Genomic DNA, 26,322 nt, shown 5'->3' with positions numbered 1-26,322 from the left:
CCTTGTTAATCCAGTGCCTTTTGTATACTAGGGTTAGAGACTTCTGCCCCTAGTTCAGTGGAGCTCTTCCCTCCCTCCATTCCTCCCTTGTCCTCATTCAGATTTGGGAGAAGAAAAGATAGGTTTTCTTAATTAGCAGACACCAATTCATCTGCCTAACAGGTTGCCACTTGTGCCAGTCACCAGGATAAAAAAGTGTTCATTTTAATGCTGCAGATTGAGTGTTTAATATTCTATTGTATCTTATTCTACTTTTCAGACTATATTTTCTGTGAGTCCTGATCAAGTGACACAAATGTGCTGCAATGGTGACATAAACTATTGACTGAAACTGGAAAAGTATCTGAAATATCATCTTTTCTTTTCTTCTTTCATTTTTTTATGGTGCTTCTGTTGGAACAGTCTGAGGGGAGTATATGCAACATGAGTTTTATCATGAAGCTGCACAGACACTTTCAAAGGACAGTGATTCTGCTTGCCACATTTTGTATGGTGAGCATTATTATTTCTGCTTACTACCTGTACAATGGCTACAAACAGGAGAGTGAACTGTCGGAGATGACTTTAGAAGTAGATTGTGGGGACTTGCAGCACCTACCATACCGGCTGATGGAAGTGAAGCCAGCGAAGCTGTCTGATACCTCGAGGTCAGACACAACGGTCCTGGTGTTTGTGGAGAGCCAGTACTCATCGCTTGGTCAAGACATCATTATGATTCTAGAATCCAGTAGATTCCAGTATCACATTGAAATTGCTCCTGGCAAAGGGGATCTTCCAGCCCTTACGGAAAAATCTAGAGGCAAATATATTCTCATTATTTATGAGAACATTTTAAAGTATATAAATATGGACGCTTGGAATCGAAGTCTTTTAGATAAATACTGTGTTGAATATGGTGTGGGTGTCATTGGATTCCACAAAACTAGTGACAAGAGCCTACAGAGCTTTCAGTTGAAAGGCTTCCCTTTTTCTGTATATGGAAACTTCGCAGTAAAAGATTGCTGTATTAATCCTCATTCTCCATTGCTTCACGTGACCAAATCTTCTAAGCTTGAAAAAGGTTCTTTACCTGGAACTGACTGGGCTGTTTTCCAGATTAATCACTCAGCCTACCAACCAGTAATATTCGCCAAAGTAAAGACCCCAGAAAACCTGTCTCCTCCCATCTCTAAAGGTGCTTTTTACGCCACTGTCATACATGACCTAGGGCTCCATGATGGAATTCAAAGAGTTCTCTTTGGCAACAATTTGAACTTTTGGTTGCACAAGCTTATCTTCATAGATGCTGTTTCCTTCTTGTCAGGGAAGAGGCTCACTTTGTCCTTGGACAGGTACATTCTTGTGGACATTGATGATATTTTTGTGGGAAAGGAAGGAACAAGAATGAACACCAATGATGTTAAGGTAAGGCTCTTTATCTCAAAGTGTGGTTCATCTCAGTAGGTTTGTCTAGGCCTAAGGGATTTCCTGGGACAGAGGATTTTTATTTTATTGGGAAATTCTTAGGCAAACTGGGATGAGTTGTCTACCCTCAGCTATTTTTGAGATATGGGGATATATCTCATCCCTAGAACAGCTAAGTAGATAATCTATTTTTCTCTGAATCAAGAAAAAAATGAAGAGTGTACTAAAGGAGTGAGTGTGGCAGAGTCCTGAATTGCATTTCTATGTGTATTCAAAGCTACAGGATAGAAATCACTTTTTTTAATTACTTTCCAAAAACTGCCTACCTCTGCAAATGATTATGAATCTGAGACGTTAGTCCATTTAAATATGAAATCATGATGAATTTGTTTTAATGAAAATAAATACTCCCACAAATTTCAAGAATTAAAGATCTCTAAGTAGCAAGTTTAGATGTTTTGGGAAGTTAAATGTACAACTCATTTTCTCTTATTACTTTTTTTGAAACTCTGAAAATTAGCACTACTAAATGTGGAGAGTTATGAATACACAAGCATACTTATTCACATATACACATAAGGATTTACATTAATTGTCAAAATTCATTGAACTTATGGTTCATACATGAAACCTATCATTCTACATTTATATTGGATTAGGTTTCTCATTATGTAAACTGCTGCCCTTAGATAGAAAACGATTATTTGAAGATAGTTGATTATCATTGTGAAGGTATTTTATTACATAATGTGACTGGCTGTTTAATATTAATGGAATTTAAAATTAAAATGATCTACATTCATCTTAGTTTCACATTCAAAATGCCATTGGATTCTACCTCTGTTATACTACATATTGATTTCACATAAAAGTGAAAGGAAAAATTTGATACATAATTTTTTATTCTATACAGTTTTGACCTTTTGGTAAAATACAGAGTACTGAATCAGATGGAAAAAAAGTCTTGAAACTGCGTTCTTTTCTCCAGACACTGAGCATCTGGCAAATAATAGTAATGTTCATCACACTACTTAAATGAGCTAAGGATACCAGAAGGACTATTAAATGTTACCATGAGAGTGTGAAGACTGAAAAGAAAAAAAAAGCTTTCATATTCTTGGTAATATTTTAGACTCTTCCTTTTAATTCAATATAAATTAATTAATAAAAAAATTGTGCTTAAGTTTTCATTAGTCTTTTGAAATAGTCTTTGAAAGTGTAGCTAAATTAAAACTGAGCTGGTAGTTTAAACATTTATTATGTCCTTGAAAATTATAAACAATATATAATTATTTCTAATTTTTCCATTCTAAAATATTATGATAAAAATGTTTTAAGGCCTTATATCTGAAATATGTCTTTAAATCTCCCAAAATATGTTCTTATATAATTCAAAAATAAGCTAGATAAAACTCCAAATTTTTATGAAACTCCACTATATTCTCTAAAGTTATACAAAATACAAAATGCCTTTGGTGCTTTTAAGGTTAAGCCATTTTTAAGTGGTATAAAAAACTAAAACTTCACTGAATAAATTCAGTAAGAATTTAACATTGTAAAATATTTTATGAATTGCTCACATTTAGATAGGAATATACTTTATAACCAACCTAAAGGCTTAAGAGAAACTATGTTTTTAATTCTTTGATTTTGAACTACTTCTAAGTTGTATCTGTGATTGTGTCTCAAAGTATTGGTCTAAACATAGTCATACACCCATTCATTCATTTGTTAACTGATTCATTCTGTAACTAGTTATTAAGCATGTCCTACATGTGAAATATTTTTGGTGATATGTAAACAGAGTGAAAGTCGCTCAGTCTGACTCCTTGTGACCCCATGGACTAAACAGTCCATGGAATTCTCCAGACCAGAATATGGAGTGGGTAGCCTTTCCCTTCTCCAGAGAATCCTCCCTACCCAGGGATTGAACCCAGGTCTCCTGCATTGCATGCAGATTGTTTACCAGCTAAGCCACCAGGAAAGCCCAAGAACACTGGAGTGGGTAGTCTATCCCTTCTCCAGCGAATCCTCCCGACCCAGGAATCAAACCAGGGTCTGCTGCATTGCAGGTGGATTCTTTACCAACTGAGCTATCAGGGAAGCCCAATATAAAAGTGAAAGTGAAATAGAATAATAGAATCATGCACCTTGGTCTTATCCCATTAGAAGAGAGGGTAGAAAGAGTACAGTTAGAGAAGTTCAGAAAGCACACAGTTGAAAAAATCTGCTGAGCACCTTCCTGCTTAGCACTTGGCATAGCCGTATGATACGCCAGCCATGCAGCCAGGCACTGGAGATATGAAGATTAATAAAGCATGGCTCCCCCTTGATCAGGACACCGCTATCTCGTTAGGGATGGGGCGGGAGTGATAAATACATAGAGAGCTGGCAGTTTGGTGAGCACCATACTGAAGGTGCCTGTGTGGTTTTATGCATGTGACGTTGTGTGAAACACCTATGCTGTGTGCTGTGTACCAGAACTATTAAGTCCTACTAAGCGGGACAGGCTGAGAAGGCAAACCAGGGTGATAGGATGATTTCAGAGGCTGCAGCGACGGCATTCAGACAAAAGGAGATTTCTTGAAGCTAGGAAATGAGAATAAGAGTGGAGAGAGAACAACCAATTTAAGAACTACATAGAAGGTAAAACTGAACAACTTAGTAACTGGGTCAATGGAGATGAAAGGGAATGTGACCAAGAATTACAGTAAGACTTTCAGCATAGTTGAATAGAGTTTCCATGTGATTCAGTCCTCCCTCTCCTGGGCACATACCCAGACAAATCTATAATTCAAAAAGATACATGTACATACGCCACTGTGTCATTGCAGCACTGTTTGCAATAGCCAAGATATGAAAATAACTTAAATGTCTGTCAACAGATGAGTGAATAAAGATGTGGTATATAAGGACAATGGAATATTATTCATTCATTAAAAGTAATGAAATAATGCCATTTGCAGCAACATGGATGGGCCTAGAGATTATCATAATAAGAGAAGTCAGAAAGACAAATACTGTGTATCACTTATATGTGGAATCTAAAATACAACACAAATGAATGTATCTATGAAAGAGAAACAGATTCACAGACATAGAGAACAGACCTGTGGTTGGGAGTTTGAGATTAGTGGATGCAAACTATTATATGTACGATGGATGGACATCAAGGTGCTACTGTATAACACAGGGAACTCTAATTCAATATTCTGGGATAAATCATATTGGGAAAAATATGAAAAAGAATACTTATATGTACAACTGAGTCATTTGCTATACAATGGAAAACACAATATTGTAAATCAACTATACCTAAATAAAAAATTTTTTTAAGTTAAAAGATTTCTAGCATAGTTGAATAACAGTTGATTATTTCAACAACAAAGAGAGAGGAGAGAGCAAGAAGGTCATTGGAGGTCATGGTAAAAATTTCAGTTTTATTGAAGTGCATCTGGTGCATACAGGTATACAGATGTTTAACAAGTAGTTGGCTCACTAGAGAAGTCTGGGTAGCAAGTGTAGTTTTTGAAGTTACCATGCTGTGTAAGGGATGGTTCAAAGCGAGAAAGTGTGGGAGATCAGCCAAGGAAAATGTTTATAGAGTGATAAGAAAAAAAGATAAAAAGATCGAGTACAGAATCTTGAGGAAAATCATCTTTCAGAAAACAAGTGGAGAAAGATAATCCCATGAATAAGAGTAAAAAAAAAAAAACAGTCAGAGATTTGAAAGTTATTATGCTATACAAGCCTTGGGAGCAAAGGGCTTCAGTGAGGATGTGAACAGCCATATAGAGTCTATCATCAGTGTCCACTGAGGCAAGAACTGGCAAGTTTCCTTTGGCAAAAGACACCGGTCCCTGCTACTGCTGGGGACTCATAAAATACCAGGGTAACAGAAGCACAGCGGAAGTCAATTCAGGAGTAAATTTAAGGTTTAAGATATGAAGAAGGAGAGCATGGAGTGCTCAGTAGAGAAGTTTTGATATAAAAGAGAGAAGAGAAATTAGCTGGAGTGTGGACTGGAGTTCGAGTAGCCAACCATCCTGGTTTGCTTAGACTAAGCGCATTCAAGGCTGCAACTCAGTCCCAGGCAGACTGGAATGATGGATCTCCCTAACTAACTAGGGTAAGGGAAGGATATTTTCCTAGGAAGAAAGATCCAAGAGCAGGTGGCCTAAGAAAAGGTCATGGATGCAGTGGTTAATAGTCCATAATTAACAGAAATATTTTCATCAAGCTCTTTTATTTAATTATTACCACTAAAAAACAAGTATTATATGGTCCCCATTTTATGTATTAGGAAAACTGAAAGGAATATGAGGAAATTGAAGGTGACATACTATGAAGTTTCTTGCAAAATTAGAAAGATGGTGCATATCACATAAATTTTAATAAGAATGCTAATCACTGCAAAAGTGCTTTTTTAGCTCACATGGAACAAAATAACTGTTTCCTCATTTAACTGGGAGATAAGAATTAGCAATGCAGTATCAGTGTTACCTGCCTTGCTATTGAATAATATGAGCACATTTCAAAGAGCCTCAAAGCTAAGAAGAAACTGACATAGCACAAAACACATGACTCTTCAAGAGGAAGAAAATAAATAACAAATCTAAGGAGTTGTCTTCATTAGCTACAGAGCTATGCCACAAACCATAGCCCTTAAAGAACCAAAGAACATATTTAATGTTTAGACATTAAAATACTCTTCATAGAGGCAGTATTACATTCAGTAAAATTGAAGTCAGGATGTGTATGTGTGTGTGCGTGTGTGTGTGTGTGTGTGTGTGTGTAATTGATCTATATGGACAAGACATGTCTCAAATTTACCTTGGGCTAGTTTTGTGATGTTAGAAAATTCAAGTTCCTAGTGTTCTAAGATCTTCCTCAAACTTCCTGAGACTAGTGGTTCTGGGGGGAAAAAGGCTTTTTGGAGAAGGAAAGTGATACATAAATAGATGCTTCTCCCATTAAAGCATTTTGAAGTTCTACATGAAAGCCCAGCATGATGTAGTGAATACTAACAATTTAAATTCTCTCCTAGAAGAATGAATTCACTCTTGGCCTAAGGTTCATTGTACTTTTATTTTTTTTTTAATTTTTTTTTTATTAGTTGGAGGCTAATTACTTCACAACATTGCAGTGGGTTTTGTCATACATTGACACGAATCAGCCATAGAGCTACACGTATTCCCCATCCCGATCCCCCCTCCCACCTCCCTCTCCACCCGATTCCTCTGGGTCCTCCCAGTGCACCAGGTCCGAGCACTTGTCTCATGCATCCCACCTGGGCTGGTGATCTGTTTCACCATAGATAATATACATGCTGTTCTTTCAAAACATCCCACCCTCACCTTCTCCCACAGAGTTCAAAAGTCTGTTCTGTACTTCTGTGTCTCTTTTTCTGTTTTGCATATAGGGTTATCGTTACCATCTTTCTAAATTCCATATATGTGTGTTAGTATGCTGTAATGTTCTTTGTACCTTTAGACTTAGACCACGCCGTGTAGCATTTTAGCCCTAAGATAGATGGGAAGTGGAATGGGGGGAGGCTCTGATGACAGTGGTCTCAAGGGTTTTACTGAACTCTGTGCATCTGTGCTCTCAGCAGACAAAAGAGCTGTGTATCACTCTCGTGGCTACGTTTCTCCCTCCTCTTTCTGTAATAGGCACACACAGTGTTTCCAATTTGACAAACTTTTCTAACATCCGAGAGAGAGTGAAGACCCAGCCCAGGCATATCCCCAGGCGCCTGAGCACAGTTAGAGCGGCTCAGCAACCTCCCCGTCCTCACTACCTAACCCTTCCTTCTCTTTCCTCACACTGGACTCTTCCTTAGTTTGGCTGTTTGTTGATTGCCCCTTACATTTTGTAAGTGGCCTCTTGAGAGGACAGTTCTTCAGTCTTTAATAAAATGCTGTGAGTGATTTTATTATCATTTTTCTTGCTAACTGAAGGTCCCAAACGCTGAGGGAAAAGAAAGTGCTGGAAACAGAAGTAGGAAGCCATAAAGCTCTGAGAAAAAAACAAAACAAAAGCTCTGAGAAGTCAGTGGCATCAGGCTCAGAGGACAGACCTGGCTGGCTTCTCAGTCGTGCAGGGGGGCCGACACCCCGCAGGCTGAAACTGGAAGCTTCATGCTGCCTGACTTCACCCTCTGATAAGAACCTTCCCTGCCCCAGCTGAGGTCAAGCCAGAGGCTTCATAAAGTCACTGAAAAAGAATCTAACACACCAGATGTTGGCAGGGAAAAGGCAACTGCAATCAATTGTTCTGTCATAAGCAGAAATAGAAGGGCAACAAATTTCACCAGATAGTTCACTACTGACAGTGCTCTGGATGGATGTCAAGACCTGTACAGAGCACCAACCTTTTTTCCCCCTATAAACCCATATTTCTTTAATTCCTTTCCATTCTCTCTGATGTTTCTTATCTTGTATTTGCTAATATCCACTTTAATTGCATTATGCTCTGGAAGCATGTGTTTCATACCAACATTTTCCATCTGCTAGAGTCACTTTATGACTGGATACAGTATTGCTTCTAAGAACATATACTGTACAGTCAGGGTAGATCTATTAGCTCATCTTTGTTACCTGTGTTGTTCAGAACTTCTGTAGTCTTCCTGTTTTGATCTCCTTTTTTTTTTTTTTTTGGATGAAGGGAAGGAATAGAGTGGGCTAACTGATGTTACCAAAGGTGATGTGTTTAATTCTCCAACTCTGATAGTGGATTGCAAATATATCCTTGTTTTTCTGTCAGTCGTTACCTTACGTATTTTGAAGCTGTTATTTAAGTGTGTGGTTTATATGTATTTATATATTATTTTAATATTTTATTATTCTATGGCTACCTTAATAATAGTAGAGCTACAATCAACTTTTTATGGGGAGATGACTATTTTAAAATTTTACTTTATTTCATTTTTATATTTGCTGTATCTTCTTTCTTTACATTATGAATCAGGTTTGAAAACAACTCTCTGTGGAATTTTCCTATTTATCTACTATGTCAACATTTGTCTTTTAATTGATATGATCAGTCTACATACACTTAAATATGATTACCAATGTATATAAAAGTAATTTCAGCTGTCTTATTTTGTGCTTATATTTGTCACACTTGTTCTGTGTCTTCTTTTTCTGTCCTTTTTTGCTTTTACTGTCAGTTTCCTTCTATTTTCTACCTATTCTTGGTTTGATATATACATGTAGTTTCCACTAGTGGCTTCTCCAGAAATTTAAACATATGTGCTAAACAAGTGCTAATATTAATATTCTCACACCTCGGTCAACAAGTGCTGGCTACTTTGTCTCCAATCATGTCTGTTTTCCTTTGGCTGATGAGTCATTCTTTTTTCTAAATATATTTTATTGACGTATGTGTGCATGTGTGTTAAGTTGCTCCAATCATATCTGACTCTTTGTGACCCTATGGACTGTAGCCTGCCAGGCTCCTCTGTCCATGGCATTCTGCAGGCAAGAATACTAGAGTGGGTTACTATACCCTCCCCCAGAGGATTTCCTGACCCAGAGATCCAGCCCATGTCTCTTACATCTCCTGCATTGGCAGGAAGGTTCTTTACTACTACCACCACTTGAGAATCTGATTTACAATGTTGTGTTAATTTTTGATGTATAGGAAAGTGATTCAGATATATACAGATAGATAGATATATCTATATGTGTATGTTCTTTTCCATTATGATTTATTATAAGATATTAAATATAGTTCCCTGTGCTATACAGTAGGACCTTGTTGTTCATCCACCTAATATAAAAGAGTTTGCATCTGCAAATCTCAGACTCCCAGTCCTTCCGTCCCTGACCACTTTGATGAGCCATTCTTGTTATGGATGTTAACTGCATTCAGTTCAGTCACTCAATCATGTCTGACCAATTCTTTGTGACCCCATGGACTGCATGCCAGGCCTCCCTGTCCATCACCAACTCCCGAAGTCCACCCAAACCCATGTCCATTGAGTCAGTGATGCCATTCAACCATCTCATCCTGTGTCGTCCCCTTCTCCTCCTACCTTCAATCTTTCCCAACATCAGGGTCTTTTCAAATGAGTCAGCTCTTCCCATTAGGTGACCAAAGTACTGGAATTTCAGCTTCAACATCAGTCCTTCCAATGAATATTCAGGACTAATTTCCTTTAGGATGGACTGACTGAATCTCCTTGCAGTCCAAGGGACTCACAAGATTCTTCTCCAACACCACAGTTCAAAAGCATCAATTCTTTGGCACTGAGCTTTCTTTTTAGTCCAACTCTCACATCCATACATGACTACTGGAAAAACCATAGCTTTGACTAGATGGACGTTTGTTGGCAAAGTAATGTCTCTGCTTTTTAATATGCTGTCTAGGTTGGTCTTAGCTTTTCTTCCAAGGAGCAAGCATCTTTTAATTTCATGGCTACAGTCACCATCTGCAGTGATTTTGGAGCCCTAAAAAATAAAGTTAACTGCATCGTGTCTGTTTAATCCCAGATATTAGACATTTTGCTTTTACTATCATCATGATTTAATTGGATTAGCCTCCTCCTTTTCCAAAGGTAAGCCAGAGTGATGTCATTAACATACAGTTCAGATCACGTCCCTCTGCCCAGCACCCTCCAGTGACTTCCAGTGTCAAACATGATAATTGCCGAAGTTCTTAGTCTCCTCTACCCTCTCTGTAGCTCCCTGATCACGTGTCCTTCTCCGCTCCTCTTCACTCTTATCCCCCCCACGGTCCCTCCCGCTTCAGGGTTTTACACTTGCTGTTCTTTCTGACTTGAATGCTTTTCCCCCAGATTGGTTCATGGCTCACTTGGGTGTGAGCTAAATTGCTTCTTCCTCACTTCTTCCAGGTCTCTATTCACATGTCACCTTCTCAGTGACATCTTCTCTGACCATTCTCTTTAAAATTCCAACCCCCAAGCCTTCTCATCTTTTCCTGCTAATTTTTTCCCCTGAAACTTATGGTCATCTATAAAGTGCTGAAACTGGCACACGCATGCCCACCAGGTCAACTGTATACATCTCTTCCCACATGAGGGTGGTATTACCACAAGAAATGGTAAATGATACAAATTCAGGCTTGTTTCTTTTCAAAGAGCTGGTCTTAAAGGTTTACAGCACACAACTAAACAGACTCTATGTGATTACTTATTTTTGTTGGTTTATGACTTTGGCTACTAAAGTGTAAATGCCGTGGAGACAAGATTTTCTCTTCTGTCTGTTCACTGAGGAATCTCCAGCATCTGAAATTGTGCCTGGCTCCTTATATACCTGTTGAATGACTGAATTTCATTCTTCCTGGAGCTTACCCTTTAGATGTACCTTTAGTGAGTGTATTCATGGTAAACTCTCTCTGATTTTATGGTATGTAAATGTCTTTATTCACTCTTGTCTTTGAAAGATAGTTTTCTTGAATTTACGGAGCCTCATTGATGGTTTCTTCATGTATAACAATCGCTGCTCATATTTGGAAACAGGGCTTCCTAGAAGTCACCTGAATGATTGTGGTGGCAAGATGTATCAGACTCCCCCTGGGCCCTAATGGTTTTATAATTGTCAAAAAAGTTAGGCAATTTGGAACTGTTGTGAATGTTTATGAAATGTTTCTCTCCCTTTATTTTAGTTTGGTAGAACACTTATTTCTAAATTTGATATAATGTGATTTATAATATACAGGAAAAGAATCATTCTCAATATTATTGTCAAGATCAAATAGCCACAGTGTGCTAGCAACTATAAAGACAATTATATGAAACAAATAATTTTCTGAAAATAAGTTTTGGCAGTAACATGGGAAAATAAGAAAATAATTTAGCAAAGGGAAAAACTTTTGTATCCATAATCTACTTCAACTTACATTTATTAAATTTGTTACACTGTGAGATGTATCTCTATTATTATTAATATCAAGGAGACATCTGTTATACAATGACATTCTAAAATGAGTTCTAAATTATTTAAAGGAGACAAAATGCTATTTCTGAACACCACAGGAATACATAAACAGAATATCTGGTGACTGCTTACATTTTTAAAGGTCTGATATGGTGACTCCTCCCCAAGCAGGATAAAGAGCAAGACAGTCGTAGGTGATACGAAAGCTCAACCAGGCAATGACAAGCTTGGGGCTGAGCAGGAGATGACAAGAGGAAAACTCTGAGTACAGATTTAGGTGCCAGAGATATTCAGTCCACTTCAGGAAATCAACATCTACTCCGTCAAAGTGCTGTGATAAGGATTTCAAGGGGTATATTGATGAATAGTGAAATATAATTATTTACAAAAGAAGTGAAGAAGAAAGGAAAAAATTTTACTGGGTTCTTCCTTCTTTGGATTGATTTTGCAAATACTGCATACTTCTTAGGAATAAATCAAAACATAAATGGATCTTTTTTTGTATTTCTGTGCTGATGGCTTATAGGTCCATAAAAGATGCAACTATTTTATAATGATATGTTTTCGGGTACTTAGTTAAGTTCAGTCGCTCAGTCACGTCCAACTCTTTGCGACCCCAACTCCCAAAGCTTACTCAAACTCATGTCCATTGAGTCAGTGATGCCATCCAACCATCTCATCCTCTGTAGTCCCCTTCTCCTCCCAACCTTCAATCTTTCCCAACATCAGGGTCTTTTCAAATGACTCAGCTTTTTGCATCAGGTGGCCAAAGTATTGGAGTTTCAGCTTCAACATGAATCCTTCCAGTGAATATTCAGGACTGATTTCCCCCCATGATGGACTGGTTGGATCTCCTTGCAGTCCAAGGGACTCTCAAGAGTCTTCGCCAGCACCATAGTTCAAAAGCATCAATTCTTCAATGCTCAGCTTTCTTTATAGTACAACTCTCACATCCATACATGACTACTGGAAAACCATAGCCTTGACTAGACAGACCTTTGTTGGCAAAGTAACGTCAATGCTGTCAAGATTGGTCATAACTTTTCTCCCAAAGAGTAAGTGTCTTTTAATTTCATGGCTGCAGTCACCATCTGCAGTGATTTTGGAGCCCCCAAAAATAAAGTCTGCCACTGTTTCCCCTGTTTCTCCATCTGTTTGCCATGAGGTGATGGGACTGGACGCCATGATCTTAGTTTTCTGAATGTTGAAATTTAAGCCAACTTTTTCACTCTCCTCTTTCACTTTCATCAAGAGGCTCTTTAGTTCTTCTTCACTTTCTGCAATAAGGGTGGTGTCATCTGCATATCTGACATTGATATTTCTCCCGGAAATCTTTTTTTTTTTTAGCAGTTATAGTGCATCTTTTTTTTTTTTTTTTTTTTCAGTGGGTTTTGTCATACATTGATATGAATCAGCCATAGAGTTACACGAATTCCCCATCCCGGTCTCCCATCCCACCTCCCTCTCCACCCGATTCCTCTGGGTCTTCCCAGCCCAACAGGCCCGAGCACTTGACTCATGCCTCCCACCTGGGCTGGTGGTCTGTTTCACCACAGATAATATACATGCTGTTCTTTCGAAACATCTCACCCTCCCCTTCTCCCACAGAGTTCAAAAGTCTGTTCTGTACTTCTGCGTCTCTTCTTCTGCCCTGCATATAGGGCCATCGTTACCATCTTTCTAAATTCCGTATATATGTGTTAGTATACTGTAATGTTCTTTATCTTTCTGGCTTACTTCACTCTGTATAATGGGCTCCAGTTTCATCCATCTCATTAGAACTGATTCAAATGAATTCTTTTTAACGGCTGAGTAATATTCCATGGTGTATATGTACCACAGCTTCCTTATCCATTCATCTGCTGATGGGCATCTAGGTTGCTTCCATGTCCTGGCTATTATAAACAGTGCTGCAATGAACATTGGGGTGCACGTGTCTCTTTCAGATCTGGATTCCTCAGTGTGTATGCCCAGAAGTGGTATTGCTGGGTCATATGGTAGTTCTATTTCCAGTTTTTTAAGAAATCTCCACACTGTTTTCCATAGTGGCTGTACTAATTTGCATTCCCACCAACAGTGTAAGAGGGTTCCCTTTTCTCCACACCCTCTCCAGCATTTATTGCTTATAGACTTTTGGATAGCAGCCATCCTGACTGGCGTGTAATGGTACCTCATTTTGGTTTTGATTTGCATTTCTCTGATGATGAGTGATGTTGAGCATCTTTTCATGTGTTTGTTAGCCATCTGTATGTCTTCTTTGGAGAAATGTCTGTTTAGATCTTTGGCCCATTTTTTGATTGGGTCATTTATTTTTCTGGAATTGAGCTTCAGGAGTTGCTTGTATATTTTTGAGATTAATCCTTTGTCTGTTTCCTCATTTGCTATTATTTTCTCCCAATCTGAGGGCTGTCTTTTCACCTTACTTATAGTTTCCTTTGTTGTGCAAAAGCTTTTAATCCTGGAAATCTTTATTCCAGCTTGTGCTTCATCCAGTCCAACATTTCTCATGATATACTCTGCATATAAGTTAAAATAAGCACAGTGACAATATACAGCCTGACGTACTCCTTTTCCTATTTGGAACCAATCTGTTGTTCCATGTCCAGTTCTGACTGTTGCTTCCTGACCTGCATACAGATTTCTCAAAGGGCAGGTGGTCTGGTATTCACATCTCTTTAAGAATTTTCCATAGTTTATTGTGATCCACACAGTCAAAGGCTTTGGCATAGTCAATAAAGCAGAAATAGATGTTTTTCTGGAACTCCCTTGCTTTTTCAGTGTTCCAGCAGATGTTGGCAAATTGATCTCTTGTTCCTCTGCCTTTTCTAAATCCAGCTTGAACATCTAGACATTCACAGTTCATGTACTGTTGAAGCCTGGCTTGGAGAATTTTGAGCATTACTTTGCCAGCATGTGAGATGAGTGCAATTGTGCGATAGTTTGAGCATTCTTTGGCATTGCCTGGGACTGGAATGAAAACTGACCTTTTCCAGTCCTGTAGCCACTGCTGAGTTTTCCAAATTTGCTGGCATATTGAAGGAAAGTAGGAAGTCAAGAAACACCTGGAGTAACAGGCAAATTTGGCCTTGGAGTGCAGAATGAAGCAGGACAAAGGCTAATAGAGTTCTGCCAAGAGAACACACTGCTCATAGCAGACACCCTCTTCCAACAACACAAGAGAAGACTCTACACATGGACATCACCAGATAGTCAATACCGAAATCAGACTGATTATGTTCTTTGCAGCCAAAGATGGAGAAGCTCTATACAGTCAGCAAAAACAAGACTGGGAGCTGACTGTGGCTCAAATCATGAACTCCTTATTGCCAAATTCAGACTTAAACTGAAGAAAGTAGGGAAAACAACTAGACCATTCAAGTATGACCTAAATCAAATCCCTAACGACTATACAGTGGAAGTGAGAAATATATTTAAGGGGCTAGATCTGATAGACAGAGTGCCTGATGAACCATGGATGGAGGTTCGTGACATTGTACAGGAAACAGGGATCAAGACCATCTCCAAGAAAAAGAAATGCAAAAAGGTAAAATGGTTGTCTAAGGAGGCCTTACAAATAGCTGTGAGAAGAAGAGAAGGGAAAGGAGAGAAGAGAAGAAAGAAAGAAAAAAAGAGAAGAAATATATACCCATTTGAATACAAAGTTCCAAAGGATAGCAAGGAGAGATAAGAAAGCCTTCCTCTGTGATCAGTGCAAAGAAATAGAGGAAAACCTTAGACTGGGAAAGACCAAAGATCTCTTCAAGAGAATTAGAGACACCAAGAGCATATGTCATGCAAAGATGGGCTCAAAAAAGGACAGCAATGGTATGGGGGTATTTAACTACTCCCCAAATAGGTTGCACAGAGTACATACATTATTTTGTGTTTTATATTTATTAGCATTTAATTCTCATTAAAACCCTATAAAACAATGACTATAAGTACATCAATTCATATTAATAAACTGAGGTTCACAGACAAACTAAGATTAACTTGCCTAAGATCTTTCAACCAGCAAGAGGCAGTCCCGGGATACAAAATGCGGCTTCACCTGCTCCACAAGCTCAGCTTTCCCACCACACAGTGGTTCCCAGTTTCCTCCTAAGACAGCAATGGGGTGTCCATATCAAATCCTTCCTACCAAACTCTGTAGCAAATTAGATCCAAGACAGAGTCTATTACAGCTTGATGGGTCATATCTGAAGCTCTGCCCTGGATTTAATTTTAAGTTTGGAACAATCAGTTACTTCTTGAAATGCTTTGGACTCAAGTAACTGCAATGATTTGGCCAGGGCAGATTTTACTTGAAGATCTGAGTTAAGTTCACCTGCCTATGCACCAAAGTTCTTCTTTCTAGGGACTTTGCCTGCAGTTCTGGTTACTGTTACCATTTTATCAGTTTTGATAAAATTAGGGTTGACATAATGACAGATACTTTTGGTGCTAGCTCAATTAAAAAACGGAAATTGCCTAGTAATTTAACTTTTTCTCTCTGTATACACTCAGATTTTATAGTCCCTATGATGTTTTAATGTGCTTTATACAGGCATTCCTAATATTTTTTTAAGCACACAAATTTTTTTAAATGAAGTAAAAGCTGGTATGTTATCTGTTGGTCTTTGCGAAGAGTGAATTAATAGCTAAAGCACTTTTTGTATTCTTAACTTTTATGGGCTGTTTATGCATAATGGTGGGGAAGGAAATGGCAACCCACTCCAATATTCTTGCCTAGAGAATCCTGTGGACAGAGGTGCCTGGTGGGCTGCCATCTATGGGGTCACACAAGAGTCAGACACAACTGAAGCGACTTAGCAGCAGCAGCAGTATGCATAATAGAACTATTATTATTATTAAGACTCATATTAAATAAGTCTTAAAGTCACAATATGAAAATAAAATAAATTATGAGATCTACTTGACATTTATGGACTGTTTATAAACAGACCAAGGAAATATGCCAAGTAGTTTCATTAAGCTTCTAAGTGGACTAAAATTTTTAAAGTATTAAAGTTTACATATTGGAATTTTACCTTAAAAGATTAGGTGCTTTTTCATTTTCATATTAATAATCTGAATGATTATAAATAATAATTGCTATTAATTATACCAATTGTTTAAAAAGCTGCGTGTTTGTTTCCTTTTGTGGCTGTAATGAATGACAATTTAGTGGCTTAAAATGACCCAGATTACCGTTTAACGATTCCAGGGGCCTGGGGCTCCACACAGGCCGCACTGTGTTAGGGTCCAGGTATTGTCAGCGCTCTTTCTACCTCACCTCATCTATCTTCCAGAGTCTCTCCACATTCCTTTGCTTGTGTTCCCTTCCTTCATCTCCAAAGCTAGCAACAGTAGATCTCTGTGACTTTCTGTCATAGCCACATCTCCCTCTGATTAAAACTGGGAAGGTTTTCCACTTTGTAATGACTCGTTTGATCAGACTGATATACCTATACAACCCCTATCTCAAGGTCCTTCACTTAACCACATCTGCTAAATCCTTCTTGCCATGTAAGTTAGGACTTCCCTGGTGGCTCAGACGGTAAAGCATCTGCCTATAATGCGGGAGACCCAGGTTCAATCCCTGGGTCGGGAAGATCTCCTGGAGAAGGAAATGGCAACCCACTCCAGTACTCTTCTTGCCTGGAAAATCCTATGGATGAAGGAGCCTGGTAGGCTACTGTCCATGGGGTCGCAAAGAGTCGGACATGACTAAGCGACTTCACTTTACACTTTACTTTTATGTAAGTTACCATATTCACAGGGTTCAGGGTTTGTGCGTGTGCCTGTTAAGTTGCCTCAGTCGTGTCTGACTCTTTGTGACCCCATATCCACCAGGCTCCTCTGTCCATGGGATTCTCCAGGCAAGAATACTGGAGTGGGTTGCCATGCCCTCCCCCAGGTGACCTTCCCAACCCAGGGATTGAACATGCACCTCTTATGTCTCCTGCAGTGGCAGGTGGGTTCTTCACCACTTGTGCCCCCTGGGAAGCTCTCATGTCTCAGAGCTTAGGACGTGTTTATCTTGGGGAGAGAAGAGGAAGAAGGAGGCATTATTCTGCCACAAATTATGCTCTTCCTGTAATCATGTCTGCAATTCAGCTGCTCAATCCCCAGAAAGACTTTATTACTCTTCTCATTGGGAAATGAAACTTTGATGCCATCAGTTCAGTTCAGTCGCTCAGTTGTGTCTAATTCTCTGAGACCCCATGAATCGCAGCACGCCAGGCCTCCCTGTCCATCACCAACTCCTGGAGTTTACTCAAACTCATGTCCATTGAGTCGGTGATGCCATCCAGCCATCTCATCCTCTGTCGTCCCCTTCTCTTCCTGCCCCCAATCCCTCCCAGCATCAGGGTCTTTTCCAATGAGTCAACGCTTCCCATGAGGTGGCCAAAGTATTGGAGTTTCAGCTTCAGCTTCAGTCCTTCCAATGAACACCCAGGACTGACCTCCTTTAGGATGGACTGGCTGGATCCTTGCAGTCCAAGGGACTCTCAAGAGTCTTCTCCAACACCACAGTTCAAAAGCATCAATTTTTCGGCGCTCAGCTTTCTTCACAGTGCAACTCTCACATCCATACATGACCACTGGAAAAACCATAGCCTTGACTAGATGGACCTTTGTTGGCAAAGTAATGTCTCTGTTTCTTAATATGCTATTTAGGTTGGTGATAACTTTCCTTCCAAGGAGTAAGTGTCTTTTAATTTCATGGCTACAATCACCATCTGCAGTGATTTTGGAGCCCCCAAAAATAAAGTCTGACACTGTTTCCACTGTTCCCCCATCTATTTTCCATGAAGTGATGCCATACCTATGGTCAAATAATTAATTTAACCTTCTGAGTCAATAGTAATTAATTAGGGAAAATTAAATTATTCTGCTCATAAACTTTTCCTATCCCTTACACTCTAGAAGTTAACACCAGCAAACAAGTAACCCTTTATTCACTTGGGCAGTTTAAGAAACTTAGCCTCCAAAGATTTCTCAGTAGAAGTAGATGTATGACTATCACCAGTTTACTACTTCAGTAGTTTCTAAAGCCATTTTTTCTAAAAGTGCAGGTATTATGAGATCAACTAAAAGACTGTAATAAAAAACCAGTTTATTAGGACTAATTGCCATAAAGTTACTTAAGCACTGATCATTTGTTTTATTACATGCTTATTCTCTTTCCATTTTATCTTCTTTGACATATCTTGTGTTCTTGCACCCACCTCAGTCCTTATTTTATCACTTTACCGCCTTTAGAACCCATCATCTGATCACCCCAATCCAAAAATGACCGTGGAGTTCTGGCCCATCTGCTTATCCCTTCCCTCCTCTCCCCGGCCTTGATTCCCTGGTGTTTGGATTGCACAGCACTGCCTCATTCTCTCCCCCTTTAGATTTACATATTTATTTTTACGTAACTCACTGTCTCTATTTTTCTCTCTGAACTATATATACTGAGTAGAATCAGCTCTCCAGAAAAAGAAAAAAACTGCATGTAGAAATTGAGCCAGCTGGTTAGGGCATTGAACAATAATCTATGTGGGGGGAAAAAGCTCTTCACTATTCTGTTCTTTGTCTTGGATTAAATAATCTATATACATCAGAACAACATATAACAGCCTTTCCTTGTTCAAAAATCCTAAAAAACAAGGTATTTGAGTCCACATAGAAAGACAACTTACTTGATACTTTTGAGTAATTGAATTGAGTGGTTTTGAAAAGAAACCATTTAAAGATTAGAGTTGCTGTCATCAGAACATCTTGTATCCTGCCACACTTGGATTTCTGATCTACTACTGAATAATACCTTTAAGAGGTTTTGTGTTTAACAAAATTTTTAACAAAAAATTACCTGACAATATTTTCAAGAGAAAGAAGGCATTGTAATGAAGGCTCATTTTAACTATAGTGTATTTGCTATTCAAAATATTTTTGCATAATTTGCTAATCTGCTTTAGAAATGTAAGAAGCATTTGAAGAGAATAAAGAGAGAAGAAAAAACACTTTCCCAGTCTTTGACACTTCTTAACTGATACAGGAGCATTCCCATTGGTCTGACTGAGGGGCAAATGAATAATTGAAGAGGAAAGCTGTATTTTTCATTCTTGTTAAAACTTCATTGCTAGAATTAGACCTCCAAAATTGCTGTCGCTTGCGACCTCACAAGAACTAATGAGTACTCAATCACCATTCTCAATGAAGACCCAGTATGTTACATTCAAAAATTCTGTTTCCCTGAATGGGATCAGCCTCTAATGGATGCCAGTGACAGAAGGCTGTTCATCAACCCTTCAGGATAATTCAGAGCTTTAGCAGACACTCTGTACTTGGCAATTAATACAATGTCAGTGTAACATCTTCAAGAGAAGGGCAGCCTAGGATGGAGATTCACTGGACACCTTCCTTTTAAGCCATCACGTTCTCACGCTGGCTCTCTATTATAATCGAATGCCTTTAAGGAGCATAATCGTTACAGAACTTAACTTCCCCCTTTAAGCCCCTGTGTATGACGTATCAGCAGTTTACAGCTGTATTTTATTGTTGATGAGCCTAAAGCAGAGATACTTTTAAAGTCATCAGTGATGAATCAACTTGTAACTTGTAAATTAACAAAAAGCAGGGTGCTATATAGTTTTTTTAAGGAACAATACAATAATTTTCCCCTAATTTCATCTTGACAATCTTTCACTCAGAGATGTCTAGATGTATTTCGTCACTTATCAAAATGAAACTATTTTCATGAGTTTCCAAATCAGAAGTGGCAAAATAATCATTTAAAATGCTTGTTTAAACTGCAGATTTCACAGTCCAACACTCACATATTTTTCCTTGGTAGATCTAGGGAGAGCAAAGGAATCTATGTTTCATATGTTCACTTAGATGATTCTAATGTAGATGGCAAATGTGCAAGTTTGGAGAAATACTGGTTTAAAATAAAGTGCATTCAGTATTACTGCAGGATACAAAGACATGGGTCCTATTACTTTTCCCCATAGAAAAATGTTAAATTTTGTATAAAAATAGTTAATTGAACATATTTAAGCACTTATATAATGGAAGCAGGTCATAACAGAATTAATAGCTTGGCAACTGATTTCAACCCAACGCTTAAAGAGTTCTTATTTTGAGTCATACAGCAACACTGTTCAACAACACTTTAGCCAATGTGTATACACGTGAAGCTTCTTATGGATATAGATAGGGTAGATTTTACATGAAGGCACAGGAAGCAGAAGATTTGAGGAGGTGATTCCAGCAAATTGATAGCTTAGTATGGCCTAGTAAGATGACAATGGATAATTTTAACATAGTAAATTAATGAGAGGTACATTGTTTCTGTGATCTTTCAGGAAGAAGGATTATGGGGCAAAGAGGGCCATGAGCAAGAGGTTTATAAGAACTAGGATGAGAAGTGGTCTTGGTTGGGGAGGGAAGAAAGGGGAGGGACAAAGGACAAAGAAAGGAAGCAGGTGGGGAGACAGAAGAGTGGGATGTATTCTTTGTGTTTCAAGTCTAAGTGAATGTGCTTATAATACAAAATCAAAGGAATCACAAAGGTTTGGGCTGAAAATTATGGGTGGGCTAGAGGCACCCCACCAGATGATTTTAAAAATCATTCAAAATGGGAATATTTTTAAATGAGGAAAAGAATTTTATCTTAGAAAGCTTTAAACACTTGTCTCTAAAAAGCTACAGTTAGAGTGGGCTACCCTTGTTTGTTCATTTTCTCTAAAACAAAAATAAATTTTGTTTTCAAATACATAGATAACACATGTACTTTGTAATAAAAGCAATTAAACAGTGTAGAAAACTATAAAGAGAAAAGACAGAAAAAAATGTTTCCCCTAATTCCCACTAGAGACTGAATTTAGTCATTCTTTAATGTTTGAAAATCCAAAAGGTAAAAAAAATTTTCATTAATTTTTAAAATTTTACCTTTATTTAATTGTGAGAGCAAATTACCATGGTCACATATGTTTACATCTCCCTGCAATGCAGGAGACCTGAGTTTGATCCTTGGATTGGGAAGATCCCCTAGAGAAGCAAAAGGCTACCCAGCCCAGTATTCTGGCCTAGAGAATTGCATGGACTGTGCAGTCCATGGGTCGCAAAGAGTCAGACACGACTAAGTGACTTTCACTTCACTTTTCATATTTATTGTCCATTTGTATTTCTCTTTGGGGAATTGCCTTTTGTCTATTTTTCCATTACGGTGCTTTTGTTATTGATCTATAGGATGCTATCTCTTTGCAAAGAAAAAGATATCAGTGATGATCTCCCCCTTTCCTCCCCAGTCTAACATATCATAAATTACTTTCATTCACTCATGTAATTAAAGGGAAGACTTACTTTCCTTATATTTATAGATCTCTCTAACTAGTTATCATTTTGGCTTATATTTCATGTTCCATAAATAGAATACTATGTTTTCCACTTGGTAAGGGCTTCCCTGGTAGCTCAGTCAATAAAGAATCTGCCTGTAGTGCAGGAGACCTGGGTTCAATCCCTGGGTTGGGAAAATCCCCTGGAGAAGGGAATGGCAACCCACTCCAGTATTCTTGCCTGGAAAATCCTATGGACAGAGGACCCTGGCGAGTTACAGTTTATAGGATTGCAAGAGTCAGACATGACCTAGCACCTACTTGGTATATAACACATATGCATAATCCAAGAAAACCTCATGAAAATTCTCACAAATTAGACTGAGACTCTCATTAGTATCAGAGGGACAAAGCTCATGCAGCCTCTTTCAAAATACACTAAGTCTCAGCACCTCACACTTCTCCTGCAACAACAAGCTCACTGACGTATATGTAACCACTCAGAGCCTCATTCTTCCCACCCGTGTGAGGATGATAATGAAAATAACTGCACCAGCTTTGCCAGAGAGCCTTTGTGAGGATGTGGTAAACCTATAATGTGAAAGAACTTTATAAATTATAAATCATTATCTCTGGGTTTGTTTTGTTCTCTGAGATGAGAGGGTTAGATTTAAGCATTGCGAAGGCTTCTGCTAGGTAACTATCTGAGATTTTTTTAAAACATTACTATGGGAAGCCCATCATAAACTGATTGGAATAGAATAATTATATGGTGAAGTAGGATGAGCAGAGGGCTATCCAAGGTGGTGCTAGTGGTAAAGAATCCACCTGCCAATGCAGGAGATATTAAAAACACGGGTTCAATGCCTAGGTCAGGAAGATCGCCTGGAGAAGGAAATGGCAACCCACTCCAGTGTTCTTGCCTGGAAAATTCCATGGACAGAGGAGCCTGGCAGGCTACAGTCCATGCAGTCTAAAAGAATTCAGTTCAGTTCACTTCAGTTGCTCAGTCGTGTCCCACTCTTTGCAACCCCATGAATTGCAGCATGCCAGGCCTCCCTGTCCATCACCAACTCCCGGAGTTTACTCATACTCAAGTCCATTGAGTCGGTGGTGCCATACCACCATCTCATCCTCTGTTATCCCCTTCTCCTCCCACTCTCAATCTTTCCCAGCATCAGGATCTTTTCAAATAAGTCAGTTCTTCACAACAGGTGGCCAAAGTATTGGAGTTTCAGCTTCAGCATCAGTCCTTCCCATGAATATTCAGGACTGATTTCCTTTAGGATGGACTGGTTGGATCCCCTTGCAGTCCAAGGCACTCTCAAGAGTCTTCTCCAACACCACACTTCAAAAGCATCAGTTCCTTGGCTCTCAGCTTTCTTTATAGTCCAGCTCTTACATCCATACAACACTACTGGAAAAACCATAGCCTTGACTAGATGGACCTTTGTTGGCAAAGTAATGTCTCTGCTTTTTACTATGCTATCTAGGTTGGTCATAACTTCCCTCCAAGGTATAAGCGTCTTTTAATTTCATGGCTGCAGTCACCATCTGCAGTGATTTTGGAGCTCCCCAAAAAATAAAGTCAGTCACTGTTTCCACTGTCTCCCCATCTATTTGCCATGAAGTGATGGGACCAGATGCCATGTTCTTAGTTTTCTGTATGTTGAGCTTTAAGCCAGCTTTTTCATTCTCCTCTTTCACTTGCATCAAGAGGCTCTTTAGTTCTTCTTCACTTTCACCATAAGGGTGGTGTCATCTGCATAAGTGAGGTTATTGATATTTCTCCGAAGGATTAGATATGACTAAGCACCTGAGCGCTCACACACACACACACACACACACACACACACACACACACACACACAGGGTGAGCAGAACACCCTCTTCTGGGAGCTAGACTCCCATCATCTGTCCACATAAGCTTGACCCGACAGCGCTACATGGAGGGCACGTGTGAGAAGATGTAGTTGGCCTCCCTGACTTGTACCTCTTCAGGTGAGAGAGAGAATTTCAAGACACTGGTTCCCCTGAATAAGTTATTATCCATTTATAGCATAACATTTAAAATATTTATGTACTTACTCTTACCATCTGTTATTGTAGTACAATCTGTAAGCTTACTTTTAATGTGAAATAAATTTCCCAGCCCCTAACTCTTAAGAAATTTGTGATCATTCTGTTCAATATCAACCACTTATAGACCTCAACCATTGCCCTCTTGGCTTTCCCATTTTCATAGACTGAAAAACTTATCATTTCATCTTTCTGATTCTTTACTTTTTCTAGCCAGTCACATAGCTGGACATAATATTCCTGTTGAAAATAGCTTAGGATCTACAGTCAAACAGATCAACCTGGGTCCAAATCTCAGCTCTCTCCCTTTCTAGCTGAGAAAACTTAGGCAAATTTCTTCATCTCTCTCATCATCAGTTTCCACATCTTTAAAGTGAGAATACCTACTTCACAGCATGTATGCCATTTGTGAGAATGACAGTGTATGTCAAATGCCTAATTCCAGTAGACCCTCAATACATTTAAGCTAGTTTTTATTATGAACATGTCATGTACCAGGAAAGAATATTTGAGCAGTATTTTGGAGAGTAAAATTAGTTCTTTTGAATACCTGAGAGATACAAAATCAACTGGAAAAAAATGAGACTCTTTTTGGTTATCCATTCAAAAAAATTGATATCTACCACATGCCAGGAATTCTTTTAGCAGCTGGTGATATTAGTGGTGGCCAAGACAGACCAGTTCGCTACTCATATACATCTTACCTCTCTAGTGACAATAAACACAAAAACCTCAGATAGAGATGAGCACAATGAAAAACAATGAAACAGGTTCTGTGCGATCAAGAATGGTGGGAGGTGTGGAGACAGGGCAGGAAGGAGGGCACAAGAAGAGTTCTGATTTGGGAGAAACTAGATTAAAAAATCTTCTCTGGTGTGATATTTGACCTGAGACTGGAGAGAGGGATGAATACAAAGACCTAGGGTAAGAGAGTCCCATGCAGAAAGATGTGATGGAACCAGCTGCATGTGGTCAGAAATGGAAGAGAAGGAGAAAAGGAGGGCTAGTGAGAGTGGGGCCCAGTGGCCATGAAGGAGCCTGCCGTGAGATTAGTTCAGGAAGGCAAGCCCCTTGCCTTTCTCCTCGAGAGGCGCTTGGATTTTATTCTAATTTCAGGGAGCAACCATTGTAGATCTTTGGTATGGCAGTAATAGGGTCAAATTTCGTTTTTAAAAAAATTCATACTGGCTGTCATATGGAGAAGGGATTGTAGAAAAATAAAGGTGAGAACCCAGGTAGGTGGCCTTTGCTGGCCAGGAGGGTCACCGTGATAGGACAGCAGGTTTGGGATCTAGTGAGGAGACAGTACTGAGTCTGCCAATGGACATTATGTAGGGAACGTCAAGAAAGGGTGAAATCAAGGATCCATCCTAAGAGTTTGTCCTGAGAGTGGTATGTACCCTGAGTTGGAGACCATGGAGGGAAGAGCAGTGTCCTGCAGTGGCAGGAAGAGCATGCACTGTGGACACAGGCTAAGCTGGACTCTCATCTTCATCAGCTACTAGCTCTGGCCAATTTGCTTATTAGCCTCTAAGTCTCAGTTTCCTTTTGGGTAAAATTAGCCCCATCATTCACCCATCTCATAGGTATACCCTAAGGATTAAATAATTAAGTACATGTAAAGTTCTTAGGGCAGTGCCTATCTTATGCTGTTAAAAGACCCTGATGCTGGGAAAGATTGAGGGCAAGAGGAGAAGGGGACAACAGAGGATGAGATGGTTGGATGGCATCACTGACTCAATGGACAAGGGTTTGGACAAGCTCCAGGAGACAGTGAAGGACAGGGAAGCCTAGCATGCTGCAGTTAGTGGGGTCAGAAAGAGTTGGATACGATTTAGCGGCTGAACAACAACACAAAAAGGGAGAAAAATCAAGAGTTCTTTTGGACTTGTTTTCAACATTTTTTAGATGTCCAAGTGGAGACGTGCAGGCAGTTAAGCATGCAAGCTTAGAGTTCAGGGAGAAGTCATGTAGAAAGATAGAAATCGAGAACTCGTTAGCATATTGATGGCATTTCCAGTCCTGGCACTGGATGACATCACCTGGGAGAAGACAGTAGAGAAGAGAATAAAACACGACCAGCCCTGAGGTGCTTTACCATTAAGGTCACGGCCCAGATACATTTAGATGTCAGAGAAATGGTGGAGAGTCTGAAAGAATTCTTTATCTCATTTATTATTTTTAGATACATCTTTTTCCTAAATTAATTCATAAAAATTTCACTTGAAGTTTGGGATCATAAACTGTCCTCCATTTCATATTTCACATATATGCTTTTCCATCAGATTGTAGGCTCCTCACGGTCAAATTATGCAGCATCCTTTTCCTCATGTTCTTCTCTGTCCCTAATATACAAAGTAATACACATGGGCTCTCTCAATAAATGTTCATTGGATACCAGGATATTTAAAGAATTATAATGAATAATTTATCTTTTCCATGTTACCATATGAATGACTAGTAACTAAAGACATGAATTATTTTTCTCTGAGAAAGAACATGAGTTGAAAGTGTTCTCTTGAAAAATAAACAAATAAATATGACTCTTTTGGAAAAAAACAGGTTCTAGGAAGGTAAATTTATGTGTCGGCCTAGATTCTTATCTCTCTCTATTGCACAAGGAA

At 39.0% G+C, this 26,322-nt stretch overlaps 1 protein-coding gene across 1 annotated transcript in view; it reads left to right on the top strand.

Moving 5' to 3' along the window:
* The first annotated feature begins 423 nt into the window (after positions 1 to 423).
* LOC136147998 (bifunctional heparan sulfate N-deacetylase/N-sulfotransferase 3) overlaps positions 424 to 26,322 on the top strand; it is a 164,397-nt gene continuing 138,498 nt past the window's right edge. Inside the window, exon 1 of the mRNA XM_065907434.1 lies at positions 424 to 1,404. Coding sequence (XP_065763506.1) covers positions 424 to 1,404 — 981 coding nt within the window. The remainder of the gene's footprint in view (positions 1,405 to 26,322) is intronic.

Source organism: Muntiacus reevesi, chromosome 16 (assembly GCF_963930625.1).
Source record: "Muntiacus reevesi chromosome 16, mMunRee1.1, whole genome shotgun sequence".
Lineage (NCBI taxonomy): Eukaryota > Metazoa > Chordata > Mammalia > Artiodactyla > Cervidae > Muntiacus > Muntiacus reevesi.
This window is presented reverse-complemented; position numbering and strand designations above follow the sequence as displayed.